The sequence below is a fragment of the Columba livia genome, chromosome 2 (genome assembly GCF_036013475.1).
Source record: "Columba livia isolate bColLiv1 breed racing homer chromosome 2, bColLiv1.pat.W.v2, whole genome shotgun sequence".
In the NCBI taxonomy this organism is placed as follows: Eukaryota; Metazoa; Chordata; class Aves; order Columbiformes; family Columbidae; genus Columba; species Columba livia.
The window spans coordinates 43,205,004-43,223,824 of NC_088603.1; the positions used below are offsets into that span (position 1 = coordinate 43,205,004).

Sequence of the window (18,821 nt, forward strand, 5' to 3'; positions counted from 1 at the left end):
AATGGGCTTCTCTGTGAACACTCATTATCTTTTTATTATTCATTATAATTATCCCATTACTCATTAACCTTAAATGTGGGATCACATGGAATTTCCCTGTTGTTCTTTTAATTTAATTTATGTGTGAGAAGTTTTAGCTTAAAAAATAATAAAAAAAAAAAAATCTGAAAATGCCATCCCATGACATATTGACAAATAGATTGTCAATAAGGTTGAAATCTTTCTATTTGTCGCAGAGACGTAGAGAGAGTCTGGCAGCATTAGGTTTTAATTGTCCGTGTGGACCGGCGCTAGAAGGGGCTGGATCACTTTGCAGCTGGGCGTAAATGATGTTTGTTGACAACAGAGGTGTAGTCAACATCAGGAATTTGGGGTTTACGGCCAGGATGCAGAGGGGAAGGGCTGTCCTTTCCTCATATACACATCTCTGCTCCTTTCATTCTTATCCATTGGCTCCTCTCTTCTCCTGTCTAGGCCCCCAAATTAGTTTGGCTCTTCTTAACTATCTGGTTGCCGTTGCTGCTGCTTTCCAATTCTTAATTGTACCTGATTCTTAATCTCATGTCCCATTTTCTGCAGGTATTTCCAGCTCCCATTTGATTCTTCTCCACTCTAGACTGTTAACACTCACTCAGCCTGGGCTCCTTTTACAACAACAGTGCCTTGATGTATTGTCCTCATCTCCCCTTGTAACGTACATATTTCCCCCTTTTACTCTTCAGTCTCCTTCTGTGCTCCCTCCTCCACGTCTCCTTACCTCAGTGAGTGATGGGCAATATCCCAACACCACAGCACTATCATAATTGCAAAAATAACGCAACAGCCCACAGTACTAGCAGAGTTAGGTGCCAGCATCTCCTGCCATATCCATGCCTGGTGCTGTGGTGCTCAGGTGAGTCCAGCGCTGCTCTGCACAGCTCCTGTTTCTGCGCGCACAATTCTCCTCAGCTGAGATGGAGGCATAATCCATCTGTCTGCAGAGGGTCCAGAGCAGGCCACAAAAATGATCAGAGGGCTGAAACACCTCTCCTATGAGGAAAGGCTGGGAGAGTTGGGGTTGTTCAGCCTGGAGAAGAGAAGGGTCAGGGGAGACCTTATTGCGGCCTTTCAGTATTTAAAAGGGGCCTGTAAGAAAGATGGGGACAGACATTTTAGCAGGGCCTGTTGCGACAGGACAAGGGGTAATGGTTTTAAACTAAAAGAGGGAAGATTCAGGCTACACATGAGAAAGAAATTTTTTACCATGAGAGTGGTGAAGCACTGGCCCAGGTTGCCCAGAGAGGTGGTGGATGCCTCATCCGTGAAGACATTCAAGGCCAGGCTGGATGGGGCTCAGAGCAACCCGATCTAGTTGAAGATGTCCCTGCTCATGGCAGGGGGGTTGGACTAGGTGAGTTTGGAGGTCCCTTCCAACCCAAACTATTCTGATTCTATGATTCTGTCTGTGGGAGCTGGGAGGGAAATGGGTATAGAAACTCTAGGAAGTATTTGTTGAGCATGCAGGGACTACACCATTTCAAATGTTTCTCAGGTGGTCAAATCTGAAAAGTTTACACAAGAAAGGCAAAAGGCACACACTTAGCAGACAGACTCGCCCATGCGGCCAAATTTCAAGTCTGTTTCCCACATGTAGCGAGAAACCTTGCCTTCCTTTGGGCTCCTTCCAGCCACTATCCAAGGAGAAGCAGCTGGATGATCTTCAACATTTTTCCCTCTATTTGTCACCACTTGGTTGCAACACAGGCAAAAAAAATCCCTCTTACCTTTCTTGAGAAACTGAAGAGGACAAACGGCTTGACTGAAATTTCTCACCATGATTTGAAAATGAAAATGTGATCTACAGGATGGAAATATTCAACTGAAGTGATAGAGACCTGCCAATCCAGTAGTTCACTCAACTTAACGTCTCAAATAATGGGAAATGTCAAAGCACCATAGTGACAGAACGCTACTGGCCCTTCTATTAAAATACTCAAAAAAGACAACCAGCAGAAATAAATATCTGTTGCTAAAACACAACTCCCAAATTAAATGAAATTAAGTTGTTGTTTTTTTTTCACCTACAACCTCTTCACAGTACAGAAGTATCTACCTTTGTTTGGTGGGAACATACCAAATGGCCAAACTGCAAATTATCTGCAAGCTGAATTTCTGTCAGTATTTCAGCTAGAAAACTGTATTGAAGGATTAATATTTCACTCTTATTTGCTTTTAGTGTTTTCTCTTTGTCATTCTTACCCTGTTGTATTTGAGATGACAAATCTTTGGCAAAGACAGTTTTTATGTTTCTAAGCTGATATCTCTTACAACTTATTTTCAATAAAGGGATTTAAGGAAGTTTCTGCTAGGTATAGATGTGCACAGTTTCCCTTCTCACAACTGCAAGTTGCACACCCCTTGATTAGATCCTTGGTTGATGAGACCCATGTCTTCCCCTATTAATGAACTTAATATTGTCACCTACTATGTTTTAAATTTCTTAACTCTGTTTGCAATGCTGCTGAGGCACCTCAGCTGACATGAATTTAGGTGTTTATGGCATGCAGAGCTTTCTTCTCCCACCTAGCAGGATAGATTTCCAAGTTAAAAAGAATAGCTCAGTGGTATCTTCCCCCCCTCACCCCCGCCCCCCAAATATTTTGGTTCTACATTGAAAGAACTGTGACTTAAGTAAAAAAATATCAGTGGAGCCTAAACCATCTGTGACTGAGGAATCAGGGCAATTAAAACAGAAAGAAAAAATAAATGCAACAAGAAAAGGAGAAAAGGTTAAGAAGAGGAAAGTACTTGTGCTGGCAAGATAGGGGTTAGGTGGGGACAGGACTGGAGAGCAGAAAGAACGGATGAAGGATTACAGAGTCAAAATGATTTGGGAATAGGATGTTGGGAGAGGTGAATAGGGTAGAACAATAGGGAAGAGCGTTTGCTGAATGTGAATAGAAATAATTATAAAGTTTCCACCGTCTTCTAATAAAAATACAGTAGCTTTGAGTCCCTGTGCTTTATTAAAAACTCCAGCTGGAATATAAAAAAGGCAGCAGGCAAATTATTCTCAAAACAGATAACTTTTAGATGAAGGAGAATGTAGAGATTTGATGAGATTTTTTGTGAAGGTAAAATATATTTGATGAACAAGACTGAAGAAAAGATGCACCAGGGAGGAGAGGAAGGAAAAGGAAAAAAAAATGGTAGAGGGAAAAAACCAAGAGGGAAGATTTGAGCTATAATTAGCATTTGTCTGTTTGCAGGAAAGAAATGATCTCTTACCCAAAGAATTTCTCTGGTACAGGAAAGTGGCAGTCCTAACTCTGTTTTTGTTAGATGTCAGGTATCACCCTCTCTTTTGTTCTGGAAAGCTGACAAGTATAGGATTGGGAGGTTAAACATTTCTACAGTGTGCTCTGTTCAGAATGGCTTGGGTACTGTTTAATGGACAATGAGCTATACTGCAGCTGACAAAATACAGATTTCGTGAACCAAATATATTCAGTTCAATACATTTTCTTTGGTTATGATGGACAGTAATCTGGCGTGACATAAGGTTTGATTTTGCACGGCAGGTTGCATTGGTTCTGTGGTAAATGGAAGAAGCTGTCCATTACAAAAAAATGCCATTTTTCCTATGAAAGAGTGAACTGATTTGAAAAACAGAGAATTGGTTCGAGTCTCCAACTTACCTGCACATGGAACTTTTTACCCAGCTCCCAGTACTGTACTTCTGCATTTGCTATGCATTTGCTCCCTGTCTGGGTGAGACAGAATTTGAGAGCTGGAAATTCCCCCTCTGTTGGGAATCGTTACGCACAATCTTTTGATTCCATATTTAGTGGACACTTATAGTTCTTCTTGTAATGTCACGGGGAAGCTTTACATGTTGATAACAAGGCACTAGAGGTCCTAGTAAGTGGTTTTATGTGCTTTCCACTTCACTTCCCGATTGTGTGTAGGTGAGAAGGAGAAGAATAGCATTTTGTTATGGCCAAAGATTACAGCTTCTCATAACCTTGGCTTTTCTTTATTTAGAAAATACTTTGTACTGTATAAAGTCTAAATTACTGTTGGGCTTACTGGGACAAGCTAAAGTGCAGATTGCTTTTCCCAGTTGTGAACTTCAATTAAAAACAAATAATTGATGAACACTTTTCCCTAGAGACTGATTGAAATAGTGGAATTTCATCTGTATAATTCCTAAACAATATTTGCCTACATGTGTAGAGAAAAAAGATAATTCTTGTTTAGGATCTTTTTGAAAACATGGCAGAGACCTTTTTTTAGACTTTGATTTTTCCTTTTTCAAGGGGACTAAGACGGGAAATTTTTATTGCAGTTTGGTCAACACACAATTTGTATGAAAAGTAATTTAAACAAATTTTGAATGACACTGAAAATAAAGGTTATTTTTTTGAGATTTCATCCAAACCATAGAATTTGCAATAGTCATAATGAAAAATTATTTTTACAAGTACTTCTGAATGAAGTTTCAGGCTAAATTGCAAGGGTATTGCCCTAATTGTACTGCATTTTAGAAGGGGGTCTATTAGCAGATGAAATGGAAATTATTAGCAAAGGCTCCTTCAGGCCTTATTTACAGCCAGCATTAGCTGAAGAGTTATTTAGTGGGCAAATAAGCCTGCCAGATATGAAAGAGACAAGAAGAAATGTGTCTTGGCATGCTGGGGAGGATAAGTATGGGGAAAGCAGAAAGTATTATATTTGATAGTGCTGGAATGTAGCCTGAGATGACCCTCTGTTCGTGCCTATTGTTAACTTTTTCCCATGCAAGAAAAATGCCACAGCCTGTGAGTTCTTGCACAGCAGCTGTCTGGACGGTGGAAGAACAAGCTGTTTACGTACATTATTACAGATTTCTGATGATGTGCTGTTTTGGTGCCCTACCAAAATCGAGGTTCCCCTGTGGTTCTGTAAAAACACAGAGATTGTTCTCGCCACAAAGAGCTCCCAGTCGAAGCTCGTCAGACAGAGCCAGAAGGGAGGGAGGGAGGAGAAGTGGTTTGTCCAAGGTCATGGTGTAGGTCAGGGGCAGCACCAGCAGGAAAACAGGACCCAGACCTCTAATCCTTCTGCACTTAACATAAATAGGGGCATTTACCAGTGTAATTACTCCTGGGTAAGAATGCTCATGGGGCGTTACGCTGGTGGAACTCTGGCTGGGGAGGATGCTGGTGCAATTCCTTTAGTAAACTTTCCCAGGCGGATGAGCCCCTGCTCCTGGGCTTAAACCACCGTAACCCTGTTGCAAGGAGACCTGCTGCCAAGGAGTGTTGTTGGAAATTTAGCAAGAGGAAGGAAAGAAAAAAAAAACCCACACCAAAACAAAACAACCCTCACTTCAATTAGAGGAAAAGATAATTCCTTTCAAGTTGAGAGGCTCGACTCCTGCTGGCCTTTGTTCTTAAGCTTACCCTCGCTGTAATTTCATAGAGCAACTCGAATAATGCCAGTTTGTTCTGTGATTACCCTCAGCTGGAGCACAAAATTAATATCTCCCTAAGTAATTCAGTACGTGATGGGTGAACGTTTAGCTAAACATGCCCTAAAAAGCTAGGATTTTCTGTGCTCGCTGGAACTCTCTCAGTGACAATTAATTGCCTGTGGTCTTATGTGTTTATGAGCCTCAGTAAACAGGCGGCATATTTACGTCTCCCCATTACCTTCAGAAATAAACTTCCTTCAGAAAAAAAAATTCTTGTGTTCCCTGATCACAATCTGATTTTAAGTAAACAGAGGGGCGGGGAAAGTGACTAGTAAGCAGGACTTTGGAAGGAGGAAGGTGGGAAGTGGAGATTTTTCTTCCTCTGTGATTGTATCCCATCTAATGCTGGTAGTATTAAGTTAAGAAGCTGCAAGAGTGACATGGCCTTGGTGAGTCCTCTTACTGTTTGGCGGTTTGTTTGCCCTTTTTATCCTGAGAGTTTAGACTCAAAACAAACACAATATGTACTAATTTGTGATGGGGAGCTGATATAGAATATATCAGCTATCAAATAAAGGCCCATTATCTAACCTGCACAAATATCAAATAAAGGCATGTCTTCTAACATGCACAAAATCCTGGTGTTTTCTGAAAGCCCTAAATTATCGATGTGAGAAGGGTGCAGCAGTGATACACTACAGCTAGTGTTCCTCTCCCGTTTCTTCTCGTTGCATTTCTCTGCCATCTTCACCAGAACTGAAAGGAAGAACCAGTCCTTCTCCCCATTAATCATATTTAGCACACAGTGAGGGTTTGTGACGAGAGAGGAACCCACCGTTCTTTTCGACAACTGGGGCATCACCATTGACTCGTTGTAATATTTGATGCTCTTCCACATCGCAGAATTAATTAAGACTTGCAAAGCTTTCTGAGATGCACGGGAAACAGACTGTAGCCAAAAGAATAAGATAATATTATTTACTTTGGTCATGTCCATTAACATCAGCAGAAAGAGGGCTTTAACGCATGACTTTGTGCTATACAACTGATTGCTACTTTCATTTACTTGTGCAGGTAAGAGATTATTTTAGATGGAAAACACAATTTGGTATTAGTGAATGTGCACTGTTGTTCACTTTTTCCCCACAATTTTTCACTCTGCAGCTGTCTGAAGACTTCCTTTAGGACTGGGCCTTTATGTAAAAGTAGAGCTGAGCCTAGTATTAAGATAGAAGATGACAAAGTGAAAAATACTAAAATCTAATGTTAGATAGACGGCATGCCTTTGCTGTTGTCCAAAATCTCACACATTATCTCTTTCAGATTTACTCTATGTCCATCTGCCCAATCCTAGACTTTGACTTGCTGCAATGGTTAGTGCTGAAGTGCGGAGAGCAAACCTAACCAAGTTTTCATGTCAGCACAAGGTGTAAGTGTGTGGGGAAAGCCACCCTTGGTGGTGTTTGCCTCCAGTGGCTCCATCTTTCATTTCCTCCCCCTTATTGCAAGAAATGGTATCTAATGCACCGTACTATGAAGAAAAGGCCTGGGTTGCTGAGGGAGGGAGGAGAGGAGGGCTGTGCCTGGCTCTTCCAGAAGGCACAGGGTGCAGGACATCTGAAAATGGTGGCATCCCCTACCTCAGCGAGATTTTATCAACCCCAGACACTTAATGCTCTCATTGTTAAGTGTTTTGTTCCTCTGTGTCTTTTTTTTTTTCCACTCATCTCCTCCACGGCTATCACATGCTTTACTGATGGTTGCACCAGGATATATCGCTTCTTAGAAATTCAGTTAGCTATCCTTAGGCAAATCAGCTTGATTAATGAACTATTAAATAGCAAGATTCTGTGTTCATCAATATAGTCTTAAGGTACCTGGACTGAAGGAGCTGACAGATCTAGAAATAAAATCAGTATTCGTCTTGTAACCCATTGTAAACAAGCTGTCAAGCATCACTATGGTCTCCTTTGAAATAGCTTTAATGAGTAAATAGAGAGAATAAAAGCAGAGAGACAGTGTCAAAAATGTAAGCCCAGGATAAGGGTTGTTCTTTTTATTTTTTTTTCTTTAACCTATTCTATTGCTTTAGGTGGCGGTAGCTGTATTTCTGCTGCTCAACGAACAAATTTTTCCTAGTCTTAACATAAATGACATAATTTTGTCAGAAGTTCTAGAATACGTATTGCTGCTTTTCAAGAGTAAGGAGCTAGAAAATGTGAATTGCTTCCTGATTCTGATACCCGTGAGTTTAGAAGGTTTTCATAGGATAGGTAAAAGGCTTATTAAAAAAAAAGTGTCAGTAGAATTGTTTTTTTGGCAAATAAGACCCCCTGAAGTACGTTCATCTTCTGGGTGCCTGCTTTTTCTTTAGCTCACTTTTTGTGAATGAAGAAATCTGCATTTTATGAAAGGTAAAAATACATCCAAACATATGTAATTTCTGTACTTCAAGCTGCCAGGAGAAGCATTCTCATTTTATTTTTTATTTTTTCTGTCAGTTAACTCTGGGTTTCTTATCCACGGGTTTGGTTGTTGTCGAGTTAATATCCTTTGGCGCCTGCCTTCAAATGTACTTGGCTGTCTAGTTTACAGTTGATTTGTTCCCATTTATTTTATTTCACTTCTAAACTTCCCATTGAAGACACCCTTATTGCTCGCCTGTCTTGTGAATCTCCCCCCAGGCTGGTGACACCAGTGGCAGCAGCACCTTTGCAGGTGCGCTGGGACTTGTCTTGCTTGCTGGATTCCCACAAGTGGGTCTGGCTCTGGCTTGATAATGAGCCTCCAATAGGAGGGGAAAGAAAAGTTGTGAAGTTACCTTGCTGTTGCTCACTGGGCTCAAACAGCTTGTCTTTTCTTTTACGGAACATTTATACTTAACACTCAGTAGGCAAACTGCTATTTCAGTTTGCAAGTGGTTTCAGTTATTCAGATGCACAGGCCAGAAAATGAAGGGTATTCTATTTAAACAGTGTGCTTCCGAGTCACAGATGATCTTTTTGATGTCTGTATTTTGCAAATGGAAATTTTCCATTTTCCAGCGCTAGCATTTGTTCAGAGGCTGTGTGCTATCTAAATCTGCTTTTGTGGCTGTTCATTTGCATTTTTGCTATGCTATATTACCTCCAGTCTTCTCCCCTTGGCCCCCCACTCTTTTATATTGAATTCCTATTTTTGCTGCCTCCACTGCCTCTATCTGTGAAGACTCAACCATGCAAGGTGCCGAGCACTCAGAACAAACAGCAGAGGCTGCTCAGCACCTTGTCAGGATTCCAGGTGAAAAGGGAAATCCAAACCATCTGCATATTTATGACTTTTGCTGGGAGAGAGCAGGAGAAAGGTGGAGCTCTTACCCGCTCAGGTAGCAGTCCAACTTCTGTAGCTCCTGACCTTTTCTTACTTGCAAGAACTGCTGGTGCTACTGGTCAGTGCATCTGATGGGGGGCTGTGTGTGTGTTGAAATGTTATGGCATGATGTGAAATACAGTAACCAGGTGACATAGCTATGGACTTAAAACAATCGCCACGGCAAACTTGCATGTTCAAATAGATCTCTTGGTCAAAATGTGTGGTTTTCTACTTCCTTAGCATTTCTTTTTATCTCCCCCTATACACATAGGCTTTTCCTTCCCCCAAATCTGGTTACATCCACTTCTACAAGCAAACTGCTTAGAAAGAAAAACTGCCTTAATATCCTGAGGGAAAAGTGAGAAGGTGGGGAGAGAAGCACAACAACTTAATTCTGACAGTTGAAAGAACAATCTGAAAGTTGTCAGGCTCAACATATCACCTACCCTCAAGTAATCACTATTCACTTCTGCAGACACCAACCCTCCAACAGTCTATTTCACCCTCGGGGAAAGCAGGGGGAGGAGGAAAAAGAGTGTAAGCAAGAGTATCACTGGAGTATCACACACTACGGTGAGAGGCAGTGCATACAGAGCTGAGCAGCGATATAACCCATAGGGCTGGGAGCTGGGAATCGCAGGCTTCTTCTCCCCTTCCTATCTTTTCTTCATTCACCTCTGGTCTACGCTTCTAAGAGACTAAGTGATCCTGGCCAGCTTGGACTTCAGTAAGAACTGAAAATAATGCTTTACCCAGCCTGGCCTTTCTTCCAAGTCCATTTCAGCAGGTTTGGAAGCTGGGGTGGTGGCGGTGCCCACAGTGCTCCTCTGGGTGGGCAAGAGCGACAGGTTAATGCCTGTACAGTGCTCTGGGAACAAAGCACTTGTTTTCCAAAAGTTTTTCTCCTGAAACAGGGGGAAAATACCTGTGTAAGCATGGCATGCTGTTCCCACTGTATGGCACAGGACTGGTACCTAAATACTAATAATTAATAATTATTAATTCCGGAGATGAAAGCACAGTGTCTCTGTGTATACTACACAGATACAAAGGCAGTATTTTGAGCACATGCGCAGCTTCCCGCACTGCCCATTTCTTTCAGCTGCTTTCTTTTGCTTGTGAACTAACTGGCTATGGGGCAGCTATAGGAATCCATTAAAAAACCCTCTGCTTACAAGAACAGCAAACTGCCAGAGTAAAGCGTGATATTTCCATGTTCCTGTCATGTTCAAGCACGTGCCCACAAACCAAAACACAGCTGGCAGGTCTAATTTTAGCTCTACCAGCCTTGAGAAGTGTCCCTTTAAAGAAATTCTTTCTATAATTTTTTTCTTTTTCTTTTTTTTTTTTTTTTCTGAAGCAATTTGGTTGATAATACAGCAGCTGACAATTCTGCTGCAATACTACTGATGATTTAAATAAAAACAAAAAGAAACTGCTGTCCCACTTTTTTTTTTTTTTCCCCAAAAAATTTATAAATAGGCAAAGCCACTGTAGAAAGGCCCAGGAATTTGATGACGTGTTAAAGGAATATGTGACTGAAAAAAAAAAAAAGGAGAAACGCTGGGATTTGTGTACAAGAGGAAACATTTTGTTATTCACGCACTTTAACTGGTGATTTATAGCGTTGTTGCAAGCCATACTCTTCTTTTGAAGGATAAATATTTGGGACCCCTGTGCTGACACAGGTCCCCCAAGCTTGGGATTTGTGGCTTCCACACCTGGTCCTCACCTGGGCCCGGGGGGCGGCGGGGGGTATGCCGTGGGGTGGGCGGCTGCTGCCGCCGGGTGTGGAGGGGGGCGCGGCCGTTTTTGGGGGAAACGGAGCCGCGGGTAACTTTAGCGGCACTGTGGTATTTTCACACGTCTGGCTGAAGGCGCCCCTAAGTCAGGCCGGGCGAGTTCCCTCTTTACCCTCTTCCTCCATTTTGTTCCAACTTTAAATAAACCCAAGTCTTATATAAGCGGTCTAACAAAGTATGTATTTAATATGTCTGGCCCCGGGTCGCCTCTCCGCCGAGCGCCGGATGACGGTACGGAGCAGTTCGCTGAGGGGTGGGGCTGGGGGAGGACGACGACTTCCCCGCTCGGCGCCCAGGCTCCGTGACCTTCCCCTGCCTGTTCCTTAAAAAAAAAAAAAAAAGAAAAATAAAAAAAAGCGTTGTGGGGCCTCTCTTCCCCACACACACCCCCCGCCGTTAGGATTCCCCGAGTCCAGGGCGGCTTTTCGGCCGGGCCGCGGGCAGCCGCGGGGGCGGGCGGGGGCGCGGAGGCGGCCGCGCGGGCCTGCGCCGGCCTCCCGGGGGAGCGGCGCGCCAAGGTCCCTCCCACCGGCGGCGCGGCGCGGAGGGGGTTTGAATGAAAGACAGGACGAACCGTGAGCACCATGTCACTCCGTGAGGGAGGCAGCGACAACTAGGCTGGGGAAGGCTTTTCCCTCCCCCCCCCTTTTTTTTTATTTTCTTTTTTTTTTCTTTATTTTTCCTTTTTTTTTCTTTTTTTTTTTTTTTTTTCTTTCCCTGTTGTTGTTGGAAGGGGGGTGGGTGGGGAGCGAGAGGGGAGGGCTCGAGAGCGGGGCGAGCCGAGGAGAGGACGAGGAGAGCGAGCGAGCGGCTCTGCGGAGGTTTTGGAGTTGCACTGTCTTCCCGGCTCCTCTCGCAGGACGCTTCCCTCCCTCCCGCGCCGGGCAGCGGGCACCGCCGGAGGCACGGTGCTGCCAGCGGGGAGGCGGGCTGCTCCGCCGCGGGCAGCCGGGCAGGGGGCTTCCACCCAGCCAGCCCCGCGCACACACACCCGCACCCCCCACGCACCCCTCCAGAACGCCCCCCTCCTCCCCCCACTCACACATATATGTGCGTGCGGGAGCGTTTTTGGCTGCGCTGGAAGTAGCGCACGGTAGACGGCGAGGAAGTCTCGGCAGCCTCCTCCGTCGCCCGCGCTGTCAGGAATAGCGGCGTGAGAGGAAGAAAGGCCCTGGGGCACTACACCCTGCCAACGAGTTCCCTGCACCAGCCAGAAGGACTCCAGCTACATGGGCAAACGCCTGGACCAGCAGCCAATGTACCCCCAGTACACCTACTACTACCCCCACTATCTCCAAACCAAGGTAGGGTACGGCGGGGCCGGGCGCTTGGCGGGTGATGGAGAGTGGAGCGGCGCAAATTGCGGGCTCGCCTCTTCTGTTTGGCGATTTTTTTCTGTCGCTTCCTCGGGTTTGGTGTCACGCAGAGCTGAGCTGGTAGGCAGAAAGCAGGCGTGAGAGAGGCAGGAAGGTTACTGTCTGCCCTTGCCTTCAGTTCTTTATTTAATTTAATTTAATTTTATTTTTTTTTCCCAAGGGCTGTTGGCGTCGGCTAATTCCTTTTATTGTTTGTGGAGACCGGTGCAGTTAACGCTATCGTAACACCAGGCAGGTAGTGTGTTTATTATGGCATAGGATAAAGATTGCTCTGGACAGCATCAGGCACGAAATGCTGTTTTGGTGGCTCTTTCAGTGACCTCTACAGTGTATTTGGAGCTTGAAAGCATTTTGCTGTTAGAAAAGCTGTCTGTGGCAACTCAAACTTTTAATCAGCTGAGAAGGAGATGCTGTGGAGCTCAGAGGAGAGCTTGGATCTAACAGACTGTAAATCTGGTGGAGTTTGTTTCAGTGCATTGCACTGATTTTAATATTTCCTTAAATATTGAGGATGATACAGCTATACTCTGTTGCATTTAAAAGGTCTAGAAATAGAGGGTAGACGCTTCAGGAGAGCGTATTAAAGCATGGACTTTCTTTTTCTTTGTATTTTTTTTTAAATGCCAGCAGACTGGAAAGCAGGCCTGCGTCTCTTAAAGAGGCTGAGTGAAGTCAATGCTACCTGGCCATGAGTTAGTTAATTAAAGCTTTATTTTTCTAATGCCATTGTATAATGGTCTGCTCTCTGAAAAGATTTCCTGTGTGACCAAGGGACAGTAACAAAAGAAATCCCGAAAACGAAAGTTTGCAAACCCTGTTAGGACACTGTATTGAAAAGAAAAGAATTTAAGAAATTAAAAAAAAAAACCCAAACCACAACTGTTCTGAAATGTGACCTCACAGCCACAGATTAACAGTTTCAGTCAATAAACTAATGTCCTTTGTGGGGGGGAATAGGCAGGGTGAACATATGTGCATATGGCACTACATACACACATACACATGGCGCTTCGGTGGCAAATTTAACACATGGGACATTTGACATGTGCGTCTGTGTGTGGTGAAGTGCCACGGGGGAGGCTGACTTCTCCAGACTTCTGGTTTGGAGCACATTGAACTGGCTGCAGTTCTCTGAAAGGATAAGTTATATATCCTTGTTAATAAAATTATTTTCCCATTAATGTTTGTAGCCTGTTTGCTGCATGATATAAATTAACTAATTGTCAAAACTGTGATTCAGGCTGATTGGAGTTGTGATGACACCAGAACCACTCAATATGATTACAGCCTTGTAATTCATGGCAGGGTTACCTCTCGCTTCTTCGCTCTCCTGTTTATTCAGTGTGTTGTGCAGATTTTTTTTTTTTTTTGGTAGAAAATTTAGCCTTTTATAATTTTCTATTTTGGAGTGATTTTTTTTTTTTTTTCTTCTTCCTTTCAAGGTCGATCCAAATTGCATTTTACCTTTGTGACCATTCAGAGTGTATTGTTGCTGTTGCAGCAGCAGCCCGTCACTAGCTCGACTGCAATATTGCCTATAGCTTTAACTGTTTGGGGGATTGAGGGACGCAGACTGATGCTATTCCTCAAAACCTGGCAAGCCAAGGACATGAAACAATTGATGGTATTTTTTTGAAAGAACAATAGCCTCCAGTATTGGAGGAGAAATATTGGACATTCCATGCCTTTTACTCACGTAGCTTGCGTTTTGCCAGTCTCTTTTTTATTTTTTTATTCCGCCTTATTTTTTTTCTCAATTTTTTAACTTTGTAAAATAAGCTTTTTGAGGAAATTAGCATTGTATTTGAGATTAAAATAGCAACAATAGCTTTTCCATACCATTGCATTTTTTTATTTTTTTTTTTAACCCAATACTTTAAAAAATAAATTAAACGCACTTTTATAGCCGGTACATAAAATTATCAACCCTGTGAAAAGTCACGTGTGTCTGCCGTTGCACGTATGCATTATTATTGTAAGGACAGGTAAAATTTCCAATTGGTGATACATTTTATAAGGCATTAATTTTTATTTTTTTCCTTGCTGCACAGTTTAGTGTGTACATAAAACCTAAATAATAAAGCATATCAAATACAAATATATACACAGGCGTACAAGTATTTTTCTTCTATAGACCTTAAGAGTTTAAATTAGTGCAGACAGGCAGCATCTGGATTTTGTTACCTTAAAACTAGCCATCAGCTTCTGGGACATTTTAAAGCAGTTCGGTCCATTGTATGTCTAAAGCTAATAGTCGGGCAATCAAATATTGTGGTGAAAAGCTTTATCTTTTATCATGCCTATTGGAGGAACATATATTAATAAACCCCTGTATGATTCCAGCTGTCCTGTGAACTCCGGCTTTTTGTTTTCCTGAAACTGTTCTTTGTACAGAGCATGGTAGGATTCAGCTCTGCAGAAAGAATGTGTTTTTATGCTCATAGTCATGCACACTGGGGGGGGGGAGATGCATTCATTTGTAATTAAGAAAGAAATTGTAGACTTTCTTACGGCATTTGCATGCAGCTTGTGAAACGCGGAGCGGGAGCAGGTTAAATGGGCAAAGTTTGGAAATCCGTGTTCCTCAGCGTGTATGGGTGAAGCACTGCTTTTTCTTCGCTTGTTTGGTGAAGTTGTCTCAGTTCTCCTTTGAGAAGTGCCGCGTTACTGTACATCACGTCCTGCTCACGGGGCAGCACGGAGCTGCGCAAGATCTCGGTCTACACTCTGCGTTTGTGTCTTCTAACATAGCCTGCACGTTGCTGTGCAGAAGTGGTGAAAATTAATAGCTATATGGGTAATGGGATTATAAATAGAAAAAAATGGATTCCATATGCTTGTCTGATTGCTTTAAGTTTTTAGTGTTTCGTGGCCTTTTGTGGAACATGAAGCACAATGTTCTGTTATTCAATTTGCTTGTGCTCCTACAATATCAGATGCCACCACTGAAGCTAAAACTTTAATTGCAGGTTTGGACAAACCTGTTGTCATCCAATAGTAAAAAGGGGTGGAGGGGAGGTCCATTTTTAAGAGACAGTTGCAAGGAATTTAACATGTCTCTTAAGGAGAAGCACTGAGTTTGGGGAAAGACACAATGTCATTTTCTCGTTGTGGCATGAGGCTGACAATGGCAGTTCGAAAGTACAGTGTGGGAACTTCTTTAGGCAGATCCTGGGAGCAGAGTCTGCTTGTCCCAGGAGTTTATTTCAGAATAAATGTTTTTGCTTCTTGTTGGAAGTGAAGGATAGTCTTGTGTTCTTGCTGCAAATAATATTGCATGGAGGTGGTTCAGCTCATGTGTATCTGATGAGAATATACAGTAGTTTTTTATTTTATTTTGAGACGTTAAGTAAATTTTCTTAGTTGCATCCTTGCTGATGGCATAATTACTCAAACAACTGGTTTACAGGACTATGTTATAAATGGTTGCGTATGAAACAATAATGATGCCAAATCTTGCATTGTGGTCTGAATTTCTTTCTTCAGTTTCTTGCTTGCCAAAGCAAATTCTTTTCTCTTTGCCATTTTGCACAGATGAAAACAAAACTAGGCACCATGAAATATCATGTAACGATATGAAAAACAGAGGGAAAAAATCTTAACTGAACTATTTGAATATATTTGAAAGAATCTCTTCAATTTAGTAGATACTGTGTTTTATCTTTGTCCTCTGCAGCTTACGATTAAACCTAGCGCTGGGGTAAGCGCTCTCTGCAAACAGCCTACTGAAACAACCCGAATCACTTGAGTCGAAAGGAGGAGGTGCCACAGTTACCTGCCAGCAGGAATTGTTTGGTTTACAATCACTGCATTTGGGGTAAAAATACCCCAAGTGGAGAGGCAGCATTTATTGTACCCATGATAGCTCTTCAACTGTATGCCTGATGCACATGTAAACACATGCAAAAGGATGAAGTGTGATTTCCCAATGCTGACGTGAATAAAAATCCTGTCTCTGTGGATGTGAAAAGTGCACAGGCTGGCCCGCAGGCAAGAGTGGCTTAATGAGCACGTCTGTGAAGTGACAGATACGTGCCCCAGCTGAGGAAAAAACAATTGCGGAAATTCAAACAGGTGTACTCAGAAGAATTTAAGCTTAACAGAGTAGTGTTACAGGTACACGTTTGGGTGTGCATCCGTGTTTTGCTATGTTTCCTTTTTGCCATTTTTAAGGCATGGAGGAATCGAGGACCTCTTTCAGTTGCATGCCAGGAGCATACCTCCTTCCTTGCTCCATCAGCCTCTTCTAGAAGGCATATTTTTGGAATCAGCACAAAACTCTTGCCTCTCTTCACCTTGTACCTACCAATCCTGGGCTCTTTTCTCACTCACGTTTCTGTTTAGCGAGTTTACCGCATTCCCCCCTTTTGGCCATCTGGCCATACAGAAGGCCTTGAAGAAAAGTGTTCCAGATACGGAGCTGCCTGACAGGGCTTCTCTGGCTGGTAGTGTTCAGATTGTGTTTGGTGCCTGGTGTGAAGCAGGGGTCAGGTGTAAGGAGTAATTCATCAACCACACACTGATTTCAGGCTGCATTTCCAACCATCTGCAGCTTGGATTGCCGCCAGAGCTCAAAAGTCTAGCTGGAGCCCATGTGATTGTGCCAAAGTAAAGGCAAACACTTGCAAACAGAGAAATGCATTTCGAGGAATGAAGTTCATTTGCACTTAGCCCCCTTGTGTGATTCAGTGCATTGCAGTGGGTTTTAAATGCATCCAAGCGCTACCCAAAAGAAATACGAATTTGTTTAAATACCATTTAAAGATATTTAAGCCTGGCTGTAATTTTGACAGCAATATGAATATCTTAACTCTTGTATTTTGCCAGTTGCTTTAAACAATAAGGAAGTTATGTTTCTCTGGAAAATGCAGAAATACATTAACTCATTTGTTTTTAATTTCTGTTTGCCATTTATCCTTACATGTCTGGATAAAAATACTTTTGCTGCTGTAAGGGACACCATGATATACATTAAAATAATGTTGAATTTTGTAGTTGATCTTCCTTTCATGTGTTGTTTCAATGCAAGTCTGTTTAAATTTAAAACAAAGCAAAACCCAACAAACCTACTGTTGGAAAGGAAAGTTAAAATTTTTACTCTTTTTGAACCTTTGTGTATTACTGTATGCTACAGAGATTTATTTTGTAATAATGTATTTTACTTGCATAACAAAAGATGGAAGGTACAAGCATTTGCCAGATTAGGTTAGATGGATCTTACTGTGGCAAATACTGTGTGTTAAGTTATACTTTAGAATGCCTTATACAAGGTGCACCTTTGAAAGTCGAGTACAATGCTTCAGAACAGGACTGGTTTGATTTTTAATGCATGGGGGGCCTTTCAAAGCAAGCATGATGGTATATTTGCACTTTAATTTAAGTATCTTGGTAAAAATCATCAGACAGTCATTTCTTAAATTTCCATGAATTAAAAACTAGATAAGAAAAGATGTGTTCCAAGCAGGATGCCTGAGTTCATTTCAGGTCTTGCTGTAAGTAGCCTGGATAGTGTTCCCTTTGCATATAATTGCAAGCAGGGCTTTTTAATTATTATTTTTTTTGGTGTGGGGGAAGTGGGTTTGTCACTATCTATATTCCAGGCAGAGACTTCAAGTTCACTTGCAAACAAGCCCATTCCGGAGTGTCCAGGAAGAGAGGCGGATTTTTGTTGGTTTTGTGTGTTATGTTTTTTTGTTTTGTTTTTCTTGAAGAAAAGTCTTTTAATGTTAGAAATTTTATGTAGAGGAAAATGGTTGATGTGTCTCCAGAACTTGCTTCCAGTGCTGCATTAAAATTGTGTTTTGTAACAGTCTCATCAGCTACAGCTGTATGTGATTAAATAGTGTAATATCAAAAGCATGTGTGAATAAGAGCTTTTATGATATAGTTGTTCCATACCAAAGACTGCAGATGGGCAGGGAAGGGAGATGGAGAACAGTGATTTACTCGGATATTGTCATAGCCTGTATTGTGAATGTTTATGTAGTGATGTTTCTCAGTTGCTTTTCCACTCCTATAGACAAGATTGAGTGATGGAGAGAAGTTTAGAAGGAAATGCTTTCACGCAGAGGGCTAGTCTAGATGAGTAGGGTATCGGCCTGAGAATGGTGTCTATGCAGAATGACACAGAATATTTTAAGTAGCTGATAAGCAATAATATTGAATAAAAGTTACAGTGAGAGGGATCTGTTCTGCTTCGCTTGAAAAATGGATGAAAGAGCTTCAGTTGTATTCAGGAAGGCAGAATCAGGCCCACAAAGCACATGTTGTTCCTGTGGCAAAACCAAATCAGCTGAACAATATGGAGATTAAAAAAAAATAGAGATTACAAAAGAAATGAACTGTCTACCAAAATTATTCTGAGTTGTGCAAGTGGGTGAGGACATACCTCATCTGGTATTTAACAGCATTTTGGGTTTTCTGTGGCTGTAATTTCTATTTAATATTATTTATGCTGATGTATACATTTAGAGAATGATCAGCAAAAAAACAGGTACTCTGTCTTCTGTCTGTTGCTTTCTCTGCTTCGGTTGAGATATGATTTATAGATAGTGGAAGTATAACTGCCATAGAACTCTCGTGTGGAGCCAGTGCCTGTAATGAACATTAGCAATTTCTGTGAGAGAGAAAGCATGGTTAATTCACAGAAAAAGTAAAGAGTAGAGCCGAGAGCTGGTTTTGCTTGTCTTTCCATAATTCTTAAGATAAAAATACTGTGTAGCCTCTTTAAAATTTGAAACAATTCAGTTTTCTATGTAGGTCTTTTCAGAGGATACAGTGTTTCTAAAAGGAGGAGGAAGCAGAGGTTGCTTGTCCTCTCCCCAGTTGCAGATTGGAGGCTCTTGTTGGATCCCTCAG

At 42.1% G+C, this 18,821-nt stretch overlaps 1 protein-coding gene across 6 annotated transcripts in view; it reads left to right on the plus strand.

Annotated features, from left to right (window-relative positions):
- RBMS3 (RNA binding motif single stranded interacting protein 3) overlaps positions 1–18,821 on the plus strand; it is a 710,128-nt gene that overhangs the window by 253,255 nt on the left and 438,052 nt on the right. Inside the window, exon 1 of one of the 6 annotated variants that reach the window (XM_013369491.3) lies at positions 11,059–11,891. The exons of 4 other annotated variants lie outside the window; for them this stretch is intronic. In XM_013369491.3, the coding sequence (XP_013224945.1) occupies positions 11,817–11,891 (75 nt within the window). In that variant the 5' untranslated portion in view covers positions 11,059–11,816. Of the gene's footprint in view, positions 1–11,058; positions 11,892–18,821 lie in introns of those variants that run through there. One more of the 6 variants, XM_005499192.3, reaches the window with a different exon arrangement.